The sequence below is a fragment of the Heliangelus exortis genome, chromosome 23 (genome assembly GCF_036169615.1).
Source record: "Heliangelus exortis chromosome 23, bHelExo1.hap1, whole genome shotgun sequence".
Lineage (NCBI taxonomy): Eukaryota > Metazoa > Chordata > Aves > Apodiformes > Trochilidae > Heliangelus > Heliangelus exortis.
In genome coordinates, this window is record NC_092444.1 from 7,240,441 (window position 1) to 7,256,004 (window position 15,564).

At 39.5% G+C, this 15,564-nt stretch overlaps 2 protein-coding genes across 3 annotated transcripts in view; one reads left to right on the forward strand and one right to left on the reverse strand.

Annotated features, from left to right (window-relative positions):
• Nucleotides 1-1,304: 1,304 nt before the first annotated feature.
• FAAP20 (FA core complex associated protein 20) lies at nucleotides 1,305-6,866 on the forward strand. The gene is made up of 4 exons (XM_071767384.1): nucleotides 1,305-1,535; nucleotides 3,048-3,195; nucleotides 3,873-4,486; nucleotides 5,006-6,866. The coding sequence occupies exons 1-4, from the start codon at nucleotides 1,432-1,434 to the stop codon at nucleotides 5,076-5,078; spliced, it is 939 nt and encodes a 312-aa protein (XP_071623485.1). The 5' UTR covers nucleotides 1,305-1,431; the 3' UTR covers nucleotides 5,079-6,866.
• PRKCZ (protein kinase C zeta) overlaps nucleotides 6,391-15,564 on the reverse strand; it is a 38,671-nt gene continuing 29,497 nt past the window's right edge. For both annotated transcript variants that reach the window (XM_071767381.1, XM_071767382.1), the window contains 6 exons: nucleotides 14,957-15,044; nucleotides 14,141-14,260; nucleotides 13,183-13,262; nucleotides 12,546-12,635; nucleotides 9,581-9,696; nucleotides 6,391-9,080 (listed from right to left, as the gene is read on the reverse strand). In XM_071767381.1, coding sequence (XP_071623482.1) covers nucleotides 8,993-9,080; nucleotides 9,581-9,696; nucleotides 12,546-12,635; nucleotides 13,183-13,262; nucleotides 14,141-14,260; nucleotides 14,957-15,044 — 582 coding nt within the window. In that variant the 3' untranslated portion in view covers nucleotides 6,391-8,992. The remainder of the gene's footprint in view (nucleotides 9,081-9,580; nucleotides 9,697-12,545; nucleotides 12,636-13,182; nucleotides 13,263-14,140; nucleotides 14,261-14,956; nucleotides 15,045-15,564) is intronic.

The window sequence follows — 15,564 nt, forward strand, 5'->3', positions numbered from 1 at the left end:
AGTGATTGGCTTTTCCATACTTATTTCTTTCTTCCTGAATTTCAGTCTAATTTGTCTGCCTATCACCAGCAGAAATGCTAGCACTCTTATATGACTACTGTTTTCTATTATTTTTTAAAAATTATTACTTTTCAGCTTGGCTATCTATAGTAGAAACTTAGTGTTCACACTAGTTATTAAAGTCTTTATACTTCTAAGATGTTTATCCTACACAAAAATGGATTAATCTTTATCAATAGCAAATTGGTTTCATGAAAAACCATGTGCTTTACCAGCTCTCCCTCATAAACATGTTACCAAATAGAATTTTTATTTCCTTGTACAATTACTCTTGCTTCAATTCTGAAAAATTTGATTGGCAAACTTACTTTCTTATCCTTTTATCTAGTGAAGAATTATGAAGACTGGGTTTCGCTGTTATGCCTCTTTTCTGAGAAGGCTGCAGCCTGATTACAGTAGGTATTAATTTAAAAAAATCAACAGTTCCTAGAAGGCAAATTAGATCAAATGCGCACCCAAGCTACTTTGCTACTTGGATTAACAAACTTCGGTTTCAGCCTCACACCACAGTGAACAGATCCTGGGTATCAGTCAAAAACGCAGCTGCAGGATGGCCGAGGAGGGCCGCCCGCCCGCCATTATCCTGCAGCCCCAAGCCCAGAACATTCCACAGCAACTCAACACAAACGGGACACAGCGTTTTGCCACCGCTCCAGAGCCAAGCCCCCCACACACCAAAATGCTACAAAGTCACCAAGTGTAAGGTGTAAAAAGGATGGGTTTCGAGGCAGACGAGCACTTCGCGGTTTGAGGTTACTACCAGCCCCATCGAGCTCAGCGCGGCGCTGACTGAAGCGGAGGAGCTAAAAAAGGGCGGGCTTCTCCTCAGAGAAAGGGAGGATTTCTCCTCACAGAAAGGGCGGGCTTCTCCTCACAGAAAGGGCGGGCTTCTCCTCAGCTAAAGGGCTAGTTTCCTCCCTCAAAAAAAAGGGCGGGCTTCTCCTCAGAGAAAGGGCGGGTTTCTCCTCACAGAAAGGGCGGGCTTCTCCTCACAGAAAGGGAGGATTTCTCCTCAGAGAAAGGGCGGGCTTCTCCTCAGCCAAAGGGCTCGTTTCCTCCCTCAAAAAAAAGGGCGGGTTTCTCCTCAGAGAAAGAGATAGCTTCTCCTCAGCAAAAAGGGAGAGCTTCTCCTCACAGAAAAGGCAGGCTTCTCCTCAGGGGGCTCTGAGGGCGGAGAGAGAGCTGGCGTCGCCACTCCCGGCCCGCCCAGACGCCGTGCCCTGGCAGCGGGGCTGTCCGGAGGAGGAGGAAAAGGAGGAGGAAGGCCCGCCCGTCAGCTCCGCCCGCCAGCGAGGCGAGAGGGAGCTCTGAGGCGGTGCCAGCGCGGGGCTGCTGCAGGAGGTTGTGCTGGGCAGGCCCCGCGCCTCGGCCATGTCTGAGGAAGGAGCCGCCAAGCTGCGCCTCAAGGCCAAGAAAGCGCCGGCAGCCTGGAGCCGGGAGCACAGCCCGGGCCGGGAGTCCCCCAGGCCGCCCCAGTGAGTCCGGGCCGGGTGGGGAAATGGCTCCCTCGGAGGGGATGGGGCAGCCCCGCCTCAGGCTCCCCGGGGGCCTCAGGGAAGGGCCCTGAGCCGGGAGGGTGCAGCTGCGCCTTAGGTGTGGGGTGGTCGCTGCTCTATATCGATGGTGAAGAGTTTTGTGCCCATAAAACACTGCCTGCCCTGCCTTTAATGAGTAAAATAATTGAAATGTTAATGTATGAAAAAATTGTTTTCTTCAGAATAAGGCTCACATGAGACCAGAAATAATTCCTGCTTTTTTTCCAGCCCTTGGGGGAGAGAGGGTGAAAGAAAGAGGCAGTGAGTGGTTCGGTTCTGGTCCAGGCTGTGGGGGTGAGCAACCACACTGCTCTGTCCCTTCCAAAAACAGGCTCCAAAGGCCGGTGGTTCCGATTTTTGAGGGCTTGTAAGACTTGTCTCTTGTTTCTTCTCAGTGCAGCATCATTCCTGTACAGTGGACCCAAGAAAACACATCAGTGAGAAGTGGGAATGCTGGAAATAGCATTCTGACATCAACATCCTGCCCTAGAATTTGTTGTTACACATCATTACTAATATAAAAACATTCCAATTCTTATAGTTAAAGCTTCCTAATGTTTCTTAAAATCGATTTGATCTGCTTGTTAAGAAAGGTAATCAGTAACTTCAAAAGGCAGCATGGGAATGGCCAAGTACACATGGAAACAATGCAATTGCCATCCTCAGTGCAAACACTTCAATGATTTCTGTGTTCAGCAGGTGTCAAATTCAGTATTTGAGAAGAAAAAAACCTGGCTGTAATTGAGTGCTTCACTTAGCACAGTAATAATACCTACACAGTAATAAATACCTACATCTCATTTGTTGCAAGCAGCAAAACTAGATTTTAGACATTCTTTGAAAAAAACAGGGTGATTTATTTTTTTTTTGATAGCTGTATGAGTTCTGTAAGCCATGGTAAACTAAAAATTAATTTATGGGCTGAATAATGTCCAGGCTAGATGGAGGTCCCCTTGATGAACAAGTACCATTATAAACAGCTACATCTTTTTACCTCCACAGGCTGTCTTGCCTCTCTTTTAAACTCAAAAAAATCTGCATTTATATACTTGTCTCCATTGACTAATACTTTTTATGTACCTGTGGTTTGATGTGGCTGTCAGATGTTATTCTTGGTTTGGCACATACAGTGCTACTTGATCAAAAGAAAATAGGTAAGAGTTTTCTGTTGTACAAATGGAAAATTCAGATGCAGTTTCAAATCATAAAATCCCTACCTTGTGCTTAACTGTTCACAAAGGAAACAACCCTTGAATTGGGCTGGAAGGCTGAGGCACTCTCAGCTCCTGGAATTTTGAAACCTTTGCTTTGTTGAATCACAGTTAAGGATAGCTACATTTTTTGAAAGTGTCTCAGGAGGGGTAAATCAAAAAGTGGCAAACTTAGAGCAATGCTGAATATTTTTTCCCTCTTTTCCACCCTCAAACTATTGGACTGTCTCTGTCTTTACAGGCCACTCCCTGGCAGATGTTCCTGGTTTGAAAAAGAAGACTTAAATGAGTGTGAAAAACCATGGACTTTGTTACTGAAAAACATCAGTCAAGATTTACAGTGCACAAGCTGGCAAACAGTGCTCAGTTTCCCAGAGTTCCTTAGAAAGGTAGCGTGCTGCATCCTGCACTTTGGGGACTCCTTACAAGAGGACAGCCTCAATTCTGGTAACAGGGGAATCCATCTGAAATGGCTTTTAAATAGATGCTGGTTTTCAGGTCTTTATTCTCTACCTGTAGTGGTGTGGGGTAGTATTGTGTGCCATAGGGTAGGAGAACAGCTACTGGGGGCTCTTTTGGCAGTATGGCAAGTTCTTTACAACATTTTTCTGTAAAGAGGTGGCCTCTGGAAATACACTGACTGCTCATAAGCACAAGCCTCTCCCTAACAGAGTGAAAACTGTAACAGGTTAATGGCACAGAAACAGCCAGTGCATTGCTCTGGTAAGGGTAGGCAGCATAACAGGAAAAAAAAACCAACCCAAAAACCCAAAAGTCCTTAAGTATAATTTAGTTTCCTGAGCAGCAGCAGGTTATTGTTTTCATCCTTAGTCTCAGTGGAACATAATAAGAGTACCTATGGTATCAATTTGGGATTTATAAGGAAGACAAGTATTGCAGACTCCAGGAGGCTCTTGACTGCTGTCCAGGTGCTGGAGGTGATGTAAATAAAATGTTCCTCAGTGTAGTTCACCCTTCTCAGTCTTTGTAATATGTTCAGCCTGAGTTTTACACATTGATTGACCTGCACTTGTTTGAAGACATTGTGTGTGTGTGTGTGTCACAGAGTTCTGAGGAAGAGAGCCTACAGAAACAAGAAGTCTTTACAGTTGGAATGGAAGACTTTCCATGGGTACCATTCCCAACTTTTTGCAAAGAAGAAAGTCTGAAACCAAAGGATCTCCTGACACAGAGCCCCAACAACTGTCTGCACAGAGAACAGAGCCCAGCAGGTGAACTGCAGAGTTTACCTTCTTCAGCTGAGCAAACATGCTGTGTAGATGTTAGAGATCAGATAAAAAATACATTTGGGGAAGACAGAAAATGCATCTCAAAACTAGATGCAAGTCCTAAATCATGTAAACTCCCTCAGCAGGGAAGTTCTACACACCCCTTGGCATTGTCACAAAGCTCTAAATCCTTCAGCTTTCAACAGCACTGCAGAGGGAACATACAGAACAGCAAAGAAAACAGAGAAGAAAATTATAGGAAAGAGCTTCAAACACAAACACATCAAGGGAATATTTCATTTGGTGAAGCCAGATGCATACCTGGAGAAGAGGCACCTCCTCTGGTGAGTGTATCTGGAACTGAGAGCTGCAAAGAGAAGATGGAAAATCAGAGTGAAGGATCTTCAACTCTTGACAGTTGTCCCATGTGTCTGATGCAGTTTAGTGGCACGTAAGTCTTTTTAATAACTTCACAGTATACAAACCCCTAAATGGTTCTTGTTGCTTCTTCTATATACCAAATAATGAAACAAAATGAGTGTAAAGTAACTGTCAGAATTACCTACTTCTAATTCAGCTTAGGAGTTCATGATTAGTGGATTATACTGCTTTGAGAAGAGAAGCTCTGATAAACCTTGCTAATATATGCAGAATTAGAATTTTTAAATACAAATTTCACCAAAAAAAAAATCTGGTATAATCTAAAACTTACTGCAATGCAGTATTCTGGATAGTTAAAAGCTAAATTTGAACATTATCTGATTGTAAATATCATTAACATTCTAGCAGCAGGTAAAGGCAGCTGCAAGAGTATGGCAGATTCTGCAGCACATCTGAGCTCAGGAATAACTTACCCACCCATTGAGCTACTGGAGCACTTCTGTGATTGTTTAGAAAATGAGAGTGAAGAATAGTGTAAATAAAAGGGTTTGACTTTGTTTCTCACTGAACAAATTCTCTGTGTTTGCAGAGTGTCACAAATGGATATCGATGGCCACCTTGCCAAGTGTTTGTCTGAAAGTGCTGATGATGTCATGTGGTGATTCCAGGAGAATGAAGAGCAAAGGAACAAGGCCCAGGATGAGCTTTTCTCACAGGAAAAGGAAAAAGTGTGTCAAGGAAGCACATTCTTGTCTCAGACTTACTTGAGGATCACAAATAGTAGAAGGCTGAGTGCCCTCTGCCAGTGTGGGGTCTCCATTTTCAGGCCTTTCACATGTAAAGTCATTCTAGTGTTGAAAATGGTGCCAGAGCAGGTCCCAGAGATGCCCAGGGAAATGGGTCTTGGTCCTTCCAAAATAAAAATGCTGTTGTAAATCCCTGTAGAACCTGTTTTGTCTGCTCCACAGTTCTGAATCTTCACATGCAGATGAAAGCAGATGCACAAGATTCGTTTAATCTGATCCAGAAGTTTACTAATATCTTTCTCTAAACAGGTAATCTATGAAAATAAGCTTTATTATGAAGTCAGTCAAGCTTAGCATTTTTAATTATTGTAGTATCTAAAAACTTAACATGATTGCACAGTTGATTCTGTGATTATAATAAAACAAAACCCAGAGCAAATAAAGGTGAGGGGGGAGGTGTTGTTATTTTCATCTCTAAGAAGGAACACAACTAAATTCATAACCTTTACTTAGAAACCCACAAAGTCAGCATTCACTGATTAACATGACTAATCCCAACTCACTTCTTCCTGCCAGTTTCACAACACTGAACTACAAAACAAGATTTAGTCCACCAAAAAGCTGATACAAAACAGTTCCCTACCTCTCCCCCGCTTAGGAACCATCAATGTCTGAGAATAAAGAACACCTGAGAGTTTGTTTTGCCCAGAAGCTTCTCAGAACACTCATCTCTTATTTGGTAACTTCTCAGCAGCAGCAGGTAAACATTTTGTAAGCTTGAGCAAAGCAGCCTTTTCCAGGAACCACAGCAAATGACTCTCGGTGCTGGTTGAGTAGAAACAAATTAGCTAAAGTAGAGCAGGTTGTTCATTTCCCTCAGGCACAGCTAATTGTTTACTGAACAGGGGCTCCTCTTCCTGCAGGACACCCCCTCTGCAGCCTCACAAACCCCAGTCCTTGCCAAGGGCTGCAGCCAGGATTGTGCTGCTGGGACACTGTGATCACCACGTTGGGCACAATGGGAAGAGGAGAGAAACTCCACCTGAGGGCTTCCAGCCCTAAGAAACCTCTGCCCTGGACCCTAAAAACACACAGTTCACATGTAACTCAATAACCATAGAATATAGGATCAAAATACAGGAGGAATCCTATAGATTTAATTTAAAATGGGGTCTCCAAAAAGTGCAGTTAGACATGGCTAAGTTGACTGATAAATAATAACAGTCTATTAACTTTTTCATTAAAGTCTTTAATAGATGTGCAAGAATATAAATGATCTTAGCTGTTATGGATTAGTATACCATCTTCTGCACAATTAAAACTGGTCAGCAAAGATCCCAACTAATTAATTATACAAAACTACAAGAACATATTTACTGTTTTACAATCATTAAATTAGCTAGAATTTTCATTTACTATTTCAAATAAGACAACTATATATCATTACCAGATCCATTTGTAATATATTAGGATTTTTTTTTCCAAACCACACATTTAATTACATCCTTCATTATCTTTTATTTATAAAACAAGTACTTTATATAAAAAAATTTCCCCTTCATCATGAACAGAACATTATTCAAACACTTGCACATGAGCAACCAAACTTGTATCCAGCAAACTATTTGGCAACACAGCAACATTGTAAATTCCTGTAAATTCTTAAATAAAATCAAGTACTCTTTACAATGTTTGTTTAGCAAATGTGTCTCTGTTCTTCCTTCCCTCCCTCCCAAAATGTTCTGAAACCTAGAAAAAAAGGTTTAAGAAAACCCAACCCACGTGTCTAATATTTCCATGTAAGGTCCTATGCCCTGGCATGTCCAAGGACAGCTGAGTCTGTCGAGTTCCCACTCATGAGCTGCCTGCACTCACTCTTATTGATCAGATTTATTACCAGGGGAGTTGAAAACACTGAAAGAAAAACTATTCAGGATAAATTAAGTTGTTGTCAGGAAAAAGGGAGTAATTAAAAAAAAAAAAGTCAGATTACATTTAAAATGTAAATGCTTCCTTTAGTAGATAATAAAGTATCTAAACTCCAGGCATTTGAGGCAAGTACTTACTGGTTAAATTACTGAGTGCTGATTAAAACACGTTTTGCTTAACATGAAAAGCTACAGCCCAACAGAGAGAAACCCACAACTTAGATCTGAATGGGGTTCATACAACTCAACAACCACAGCTCTGCCTAAACGCAGCTAATGAGGGGATACGAAATGTAGATTGGTAACAATTAATTCAAAGGTTTAAACAATGTTTTGGCAGTCTCGTCCTAGCACCTCATGACTTGGATGTGAATCCCAAAGATGTCATGTTCAGCACCTAATGCAATGCTGTACCCTGAGAAAACCATATGGTAATGTGAAGAGAGTGAAAGGGTTGCAATTTATCCTGCATTTTACACCAAATTAGGCGAGATGGCATGGCACAGGGTTTCTCTTTTTTTTTTTTTTCCTTCCCACGTGATTTTTCCCCCAATCTGTCCAACCCACACAACACAGTTAACCCCAACTCCAGCAGGAGGAGAGCTGCCTCTGCTGCTGTTGCTCAGGAGGCAGCTGAAGGTTGACTGATCCTCAAAGGCAGCACCCACCTTGTGATGGAGCACAACCCTTTCCCTGCCTTCCCCCCAGCTCCTTCCACTAGAAGGGACTTGATAGTTCTCTTGTGTTAGTCAGTCTCTTAGGTATTTTTTTCCATAAAAAAAAGTACTACTTTGATGCAAATCATTTTACCAAAACATCCCATCCTCTTACATAGAATGATTAGTTATTAATACACATTGAGTAATTGTAAGCAGACTGTTTACCACAGGTAGGAGGTGTGCTTTATCAGGAAAATGTATTTTATATTATGGTTATTCTAGATTTACTATTTAAACTTTAAGGCTATGCTTCAATACGCTTTTGCTCTATTTCTGAATAATTGTACTGTTGATAAAAATACTTTTCAAAAATCTAATATACAACACAACATCTTTGTAGCTGTAGGCACTGGTTAAGTATCTTCAGAAATTCTTTGTGTGCAAATTTAGTTCTCTTCAATCTACACATTTTGGTAAATTTGGAGTTTAAAACACAGATTTTGGAATCGATACTGTAAATTCTAATTTGGAATTAATATTGCTGGATCACTCTGCATTTTAATTTCTAGAAAGATAAAAAGGTTTATCAGGCTGCAGCTGTGAACTGTATATTCCATATGTAAGTGGTTACTTAGTATTAACAAGCAGAACTTACCAGGTTTAAGAACGTTCCAAATATGCAATAATTCTTCAATGAAGTTTGTCCATTTAGGCACTTAAATCTTGTACCCAAATTTATGATTTGATTGCTAATAAAACACAACTCCTTTTAAATATATCTGAGACGTTTAGACAGGTACCACTTGTGAAAAAAGGCATCAAAAATAAGCTTCAACACCACCGTAATATATTTTATTCTTCAGGATGTTACACTGTAATATTCTTCAGTTGGTAGCTCATTGCATCAAATGTTTGCAGAAAGTCTGTAGATGGAGGTTTTCAGAATCTCCTTGTCCAGGGATGCAATGAACATTTCAATCCTTCATCAAACAGGCACAAAATGCAAATTCCTTCATTAATGAAGCCAGTTTTCTGTCAGTGCCCAGACCTTAAGAATCACTAAGTGGCAGAAGACACCCACCAAAATCATTATTTCTTGTCTTTGATTTTTCAGCAGCAACTTTTTAAAAAAATCATTGGTCTCCATCCAAACTCTTACAGTCCCCAGCCTCGCATGCATATACTGTGGTTAAGGATAAATTTAAAGGTCATTCACATTGTCCAGGATGAAGATGTGACTCCTTCATACTGTCTCCTCTGTTGACAGCAGCAAGGGGTTGATGTACTCAAACCCTTCAAACTCTGACTGATCTATTCGCTTTATTATATCTCTGAAAAACAAAGAAAAGCAAGGATTTTAGTTTTATCAGGTGCAAGTGCTGGTTTTGTTGCTCTGCTTTTTCCTCAAACAAAACACCTTGTGGAAATGTATGCACATGAAGTTGCACAGTAGCAACAAATGGGAAAAAATAAGTCAAATTTCTTTGTCAAGCAGAACGTGCAATGCAACACAAAGCTGAGCCCCAAGGAGCTGAGCTTCTCCTGGGTACAGAAGTGCAAGCTGCTTGCTCAGGAATCAAGTTGCCATCTCTTCTTTCAGAGCCAAGCACACAACAGCAAATCAATACCCTTTTATGACCTGTTGGAAAACCAGGCACTCTGATGATAAAAAAGTACAACAATTTACACAAGAAATGTAGGATACAAGAATTCGAAATTTACTTTAACTTGACTACGTTCCTATGATAAGCACAAAGTCTCTGCCTAGCAATTTTCAAGTAAATTAAAAGTTAATTTCTTAATATGCAGTTGTGTTGAGAGAACAACATACTCATCATCTGGGGTGAGCTGCACGGGCTCGCTGGTGAACTGCGTATCGAAGTTATCCAAACCGTAATCGTCCGTGATCTGAGGCTGAAATGGAGGGGTTGTCTGCTTCTTTTCCAGCTAAGGAAAGATATCATGGCAGAGGGAAGATTAAAAAAATATTTACAAAATCCCCCAAGACAATAAATACACATTGGTTCTGGAGGGCACACACAGAAAAGTCACTGCAGTTGAGTTTAATGTCGGAAGATAAAAAAACCGAAATACAACGTGGCATTCGTTCCTAGGCTAATGGATTCTGACACTAAGTGGTATATGCTCATCCTGTTTATCCTACTGCTAAATACAAAAAGTTCAAAAATTATCAGAAATTAATAAAATTTTAAGTTTCAAACCTCAGACAAAGCTCTTGACCTATTAGGAAAAAGCATTGTTGCTAGATACATCTGGCAAAACAGTATTTAAACTGAAAACATCCTCCAGAAGCTTTCCACTCCAGCCAAGATGCTTTCCCAGATTACAACTAATTTTTCTCTTTTATAAGCTCCTCTAAAGCTGCCTCTTAGATTACATCAAATTAACATAACCAGATGTATTCATTAAAGCCAACTCCAGCAACAGAAGAGCACACAGTATTTATGTTCTGATCAATCACTGGCCACATGGGTGAGGAATTGTTTAAATCAAGTCATGGTAACCAACAGAGCAGCTAAAGCAGCCCAGAGGTTTATTCTGCAATTACAACTGCACCAGGAATACATTTCCATACAGGATTTCCTGCTACAGGAACTGGAAACCTGTATGTATCTTCCTGGCCAGGGATCATCAATAAAACATGGGAATTTTAATTTCTTTTACTCAAATAATGAGTAAATGATCATTATTCTGATCTGCTATGGCCTGGGTAGTTTCTCCAGTCTGGGTTAGCCTGGCTGGCCACTGGAGGTCACCATTCCTCTAGAGAAATATCAGACAGAAAATGAATTTGCAGCCTTTAACTTGAGAAAATGACTGAAAAATACATTGGCATCTCTCTAGAAAAAACCTTACTGCCTCTGTACACAGCTAACAGTAGCCATGGTTTTATATCTCTTTTTGCAGCATATAATGGATAAATACCATGAAAACAGGCACTAGGATAAAAATAGACCTCAAGTACTGAAACAAAAAGGGTTGTCTTGGCACCTCCCTGCATGCTGTTGAGCCACCCTGTGTGCAGAGTCAATCTAAAATGTTCTTAGCTGTGCCACACACCACTGAAATTACTAACACTAGGAAAACAAAGTGTCTGTGGTATGTGTTCACTTTACCATTATTTACTTTTCCATTTAAGTCAAGCTTCACACAGAGAAAAAAAATTTAGTCAGCATTAGACTATTGTTCCCTTGTGCTTCAACTTGAAAAGATTTCAGAAAGCTTTTAAAGTCAAAATCATTTCCACTCATCACCTGTATTTCAAAGAAAATTCTAGTAATTAAAAAGCTTTCCAGTATTTTTTTTCATTTTCTCCTGAATATATTTCCCACTTTCATTAGACATTTAGCTTAAAATCTAACACTGCAGATCCTCCTGGAGCTACACTACCATAACCATATTGGAAAACTGCACAGCCATCTAAATATTTCCGTTTTAAAACGGATAAAGCCTCCAGGAAAAAAAAAAAGCTTTGAAAAAAAAAAAAAAATCAAAATTCAAATCAGCATAAATGTTGACTAAGAGAAAGCAATTGCAATTGGGAGTTTCTTCCACAAATAAACAAAACAAATCCAACAGTCTCCTCTCTCTCTTTTCCCCCCCCCTCTCAAAAAACTGCAAAACCAACCAGAAACCCTGCAGGCCATGACATTTATTCTCTACCCCAAACTCCAGGAAGCTGCATTACAGCACCACTAGGCAGCCAAGGTAATGAAAAATGACACTGGGACTTTAGGGGAGAATATAACACAGGGGATGTCTGACAAAATTAAAGACAGCCTTCATTATATGAATAATTTTGTAAACACCAGGTAGTTTCAAACACGAGCTCCTTCTGTAGTGAAGATCTTCTCTGAAGAGTGCTGACAAGGAAGGTCTGAGCAGCAGGCTTCAAAGGGAAAATGGAATCATGGAGTTTGCTCTCCTCCCTTCCACCTCTTTCATGTTATTACAGGCACTGCTGCCTGCCTCTTTCCACACTTCCTGCAGACTTCCTAGGACTATGAAAATATTACATGCATATTTTCTCACTGTTCAACTAGGTATTAAAAAAGTACTGCTGATAAGGGAGTGTTCCTGACTGGTTTATTGCTTAAATGTCAATAAACAGAACATGGTTTCTGTGATGGTTTTTGTGATGAAGACAGCAGGCCCAATTACCAAGTAACAGAAGCTTTCAGAAAACCTACAATTCCAATAAAATTCTATGCCTGCAAAAATCAATGAAATGCATGTCATCTACTCCACCATGAAAACACAATCTTCTCTGTTTTCAAGCCACATGCTTAGAAATAATGACCTGATCTTCCCCACACCTACACATCACTAAACCCTGTTACCTACCTGAATAATCCTACTGAACTTCAAATTATATAATTTGTAAATTCAGTAATTTTTTTTTTTTAATTTACCACAAGCAGACTACAAATAACTTCACCCATCTGAAGCACCTCATCTGCTGTGGTTGTATTTAAACTGGTCTGATGACACTTTACTCAGTGTTAACCAACTGCAAACCCTCCTGTCAAGGCAGAAAGGTTCCTAATGCACAGGAGACAGAATGGAGCAGAAATCCAACAGGCTGCTTTGCCAGCCCACACTTCCTTGTTTTCAATGGAGCTTGAAATGCTTACTAAGAACACCCAATGGAATGACCACCCACAACAGGAAGGCACCACATTTCTCTGTTTTTAATGGGGTTGTTACATGTACAAACACAAACTCCAAGAATCTATTCCTTTGGAACACATATAAACAGAAATAAGTATTTTTACCAGATCCCAGTCTATGCTGCGGAAAAACGTGTGAGACTTGATATCAGAAAATCCTGTCTGTGGCTGACAGCCAAGCCTCTCTTTGGGATCCTGTGGAAAACACAGAAATTCCTATTACATATTCCAAGCCATTTACAGTCCATGTTTGTCAAAAGCTCCCATACCTGACTGAAGCTTTCCCTGTTACTACACAAACTGCTGCTACGGCAGAAATGCTACAGCTACCAAGTTCTTTTTTCCTGTTTTCTTGGGATGAAGTTTGAAATTTCACTCTTAAATGTTACAACTTCTTAAAAAAATATCTAGACTTATTTACTATCTTCTTTTCTCCATGAAACAATTATAACAGTTCCATGGATTTCAATCAGCCCAGTTAAATGAGTAGCAAGTATTACAGAAAAGAGTTGATAAACAAGCTTATAATTGGGTTTTTTTCTACTAGGGAAAGGGTTTTTAATCTGTGCTGTGGAGCTCCCTCAATAAATTAGCAACTCAGATGTGGGGTTTTTAAACTTACAGGATACCAAGGTTTTATAGATTTTAACAGTAAGCAGATTAACTTCTTAACTGTATTGCTTTCAACAGGAAGCTCTGACTTCCCCATCTTAGATGCTAAAAATAAGAGAATGTCATTTACCTTGTTTAAAAATCCTTTTAACACATGGGAAGCCTTGACAGAAAGAAACCTTGGAATCCGGATTGGCTTCTCAAGAATAACTGTTACAGATTTAAAAACAGCAATGTTGGGTTTTGGTTGATGACATTGACCATGATTTCAGTACAAACACTATAGTAGATAAGTTACCATTTGGAATTATTTAAAACAATGCAAACAAAAGGATTCAAGGCACTGTTACACTGACATTTCAGAATTTCCTATAGGAAATGTTAGATTCATTATCTTGTCTATTGCTTGTGGTATAAGGAGGGAATAAAACTTTTTTTGTCTCCTCAGTATGTGGAAAAGTATGATTTTTAAACAGCAGCTGACTGACCACTAGGCTTGGCACCACAACCACTGCAGACTGGGACACAACTGCAGTAACTATTTTAGAGAATGGTTCTGCACATTAAGGAGTTGGCAACTTTACAATCCCCAAAACTAATTATTAGAGTTTCCATGGAAATAAATACAGGAAGTATTACTGCTTTTGTTTACAGAAGTTCATACATCACTATTACTGAAAGGTAAGACTGTTAAAAAAATATTTATATAAAATTCATCAGAAGTTAAAAAAAAGAAAGTTAACAGGAGCAAAAAACTACAGGATTTGTTTCTGTCAGGAAAGACCCTCCTCTATTCTCATGCAGCCCTAAACAATTTATTCTTGGCTTTCTAACAAAGATACCATTCCCTGCAATTTCTGTCACTGCTGAGGTGTGACCATTTAAAAAATATTTTAGTCTGCAGAAGGCTCTCATTGCAGACCATTTTTTCTGATTTTAACAAAATAAATTCTTGGGATGAAGAACTGGAAATATGGCCCTGGATCTACTAGGGGGAAAAAATGGAAAAGGAAAATTTAACTGTCCTACTGAAACTGCTGGTTTTCATTATTTTCTTCCCAAGTAAATTAAAAATAAAATTACTATACCTTGGAAGAGGTAATCTTCAGTGTTCATGTCTGGATTGTCAGTAATAATATCAAATGGAGACCTTCCTGCCATCATTTCAAACATCAACACCCCGAGAGCCCACCAGTCCACACTGAACCCTGTCAATGTTTGCAAAGCAGATTTTCAGCCACCTTGAATTTCAGTGTTAAATCTCACAGAAGTGAAGATTAATGGCCTGGGCCTACAAAGTACAGAAATCATTTGCTTTTATGAAGCCACAGACATCTGGACTCACACTATCAGAGGATGAATTCCTGAATCAAAGGCAATCTGTACAGGAATTGGTAGGTATCTGCCAGACAGAAATGCTTCAATAAAAATTCAGTATATTTAAGCTGAAATTTTTCAGATATTTTTTAAAAGTTAAATATTTAGCATCTTACAGCTGACTTATTTAACTATTGATCATGTTAGTTCAAGAATAGCAACAGGGGTTAAAAACAGGTTGACTTCTTCACGAGCAATAGCTTTTTGTTGGAGCATTCTATAACCTTGCCTGGAGGACAACAGCAGCTGGGAAGTTCTACCAAGAATACACTTGGTTTTGCTGAAGTATCATTCAATAGTTATTTCTCAGGGGAAGTATGATTTTAAAGTTGAAATGAGTGATCACAAGGGAAAAAATAAACTTATAATTTCAGGAAAATATGAAACTGTTCAATATTTCAATGTTCTTGATATACATAGGTACAAAAACGTGGAAATTGAAAAAATGTTTGTATCTGAAAGTACCTATAAAGTAGAATTTGGTTTTGTGACTTATGACAGCTACAAATTGTTTATACACAGCTTACCATATTCTTCTCCTCTGAGGATCTCTGGTGCAATATAATTTGGTGTCCCACAGAAAGTGCTTGTAGTGTCACCAGGGCCCAAACCTTCCTACATGCATAAATCATGTCATAAATTAAAAGCTGACCTCCTTTTCTGGGAATTTCCTTTAATTAGACTTAAAAAGCCAAGTTACTTAGGCAGTCTAAAGACCTTCTTTTCAAAAAAGGCAACGCTAGAGGAAAACAAACAGTGCTCAAAGCTGTTTTATGGCTTTACAACTTATCTTCAGCACATTAATTGGTTAAAACACATTTGTAACAACATCTTGCTTGCTGTTCATAGATTGATTGCTTTAAATTTCAGATCAAAACCAGTTTGGAAGTAACTTTTTTAATAGATGTTGGGAAAAAACCTTCCATTTTTAGGAATGAAGGAATCAAGCTTGCACATAACTGCTGAATTCCAAGTGAAGCCCCACAACCTGTGCACTTGGATAGTGAAGACACCCCCTAGTCCAACATTCCTGGGTACTGGAGCAGTGTCTGTTCTAGGGAGGAACTGAGACAGATTTCCCTCATTATGGTTCTGTTCTTCAGTCATATTTCAAAGTAGAATTCCTATTCCACTA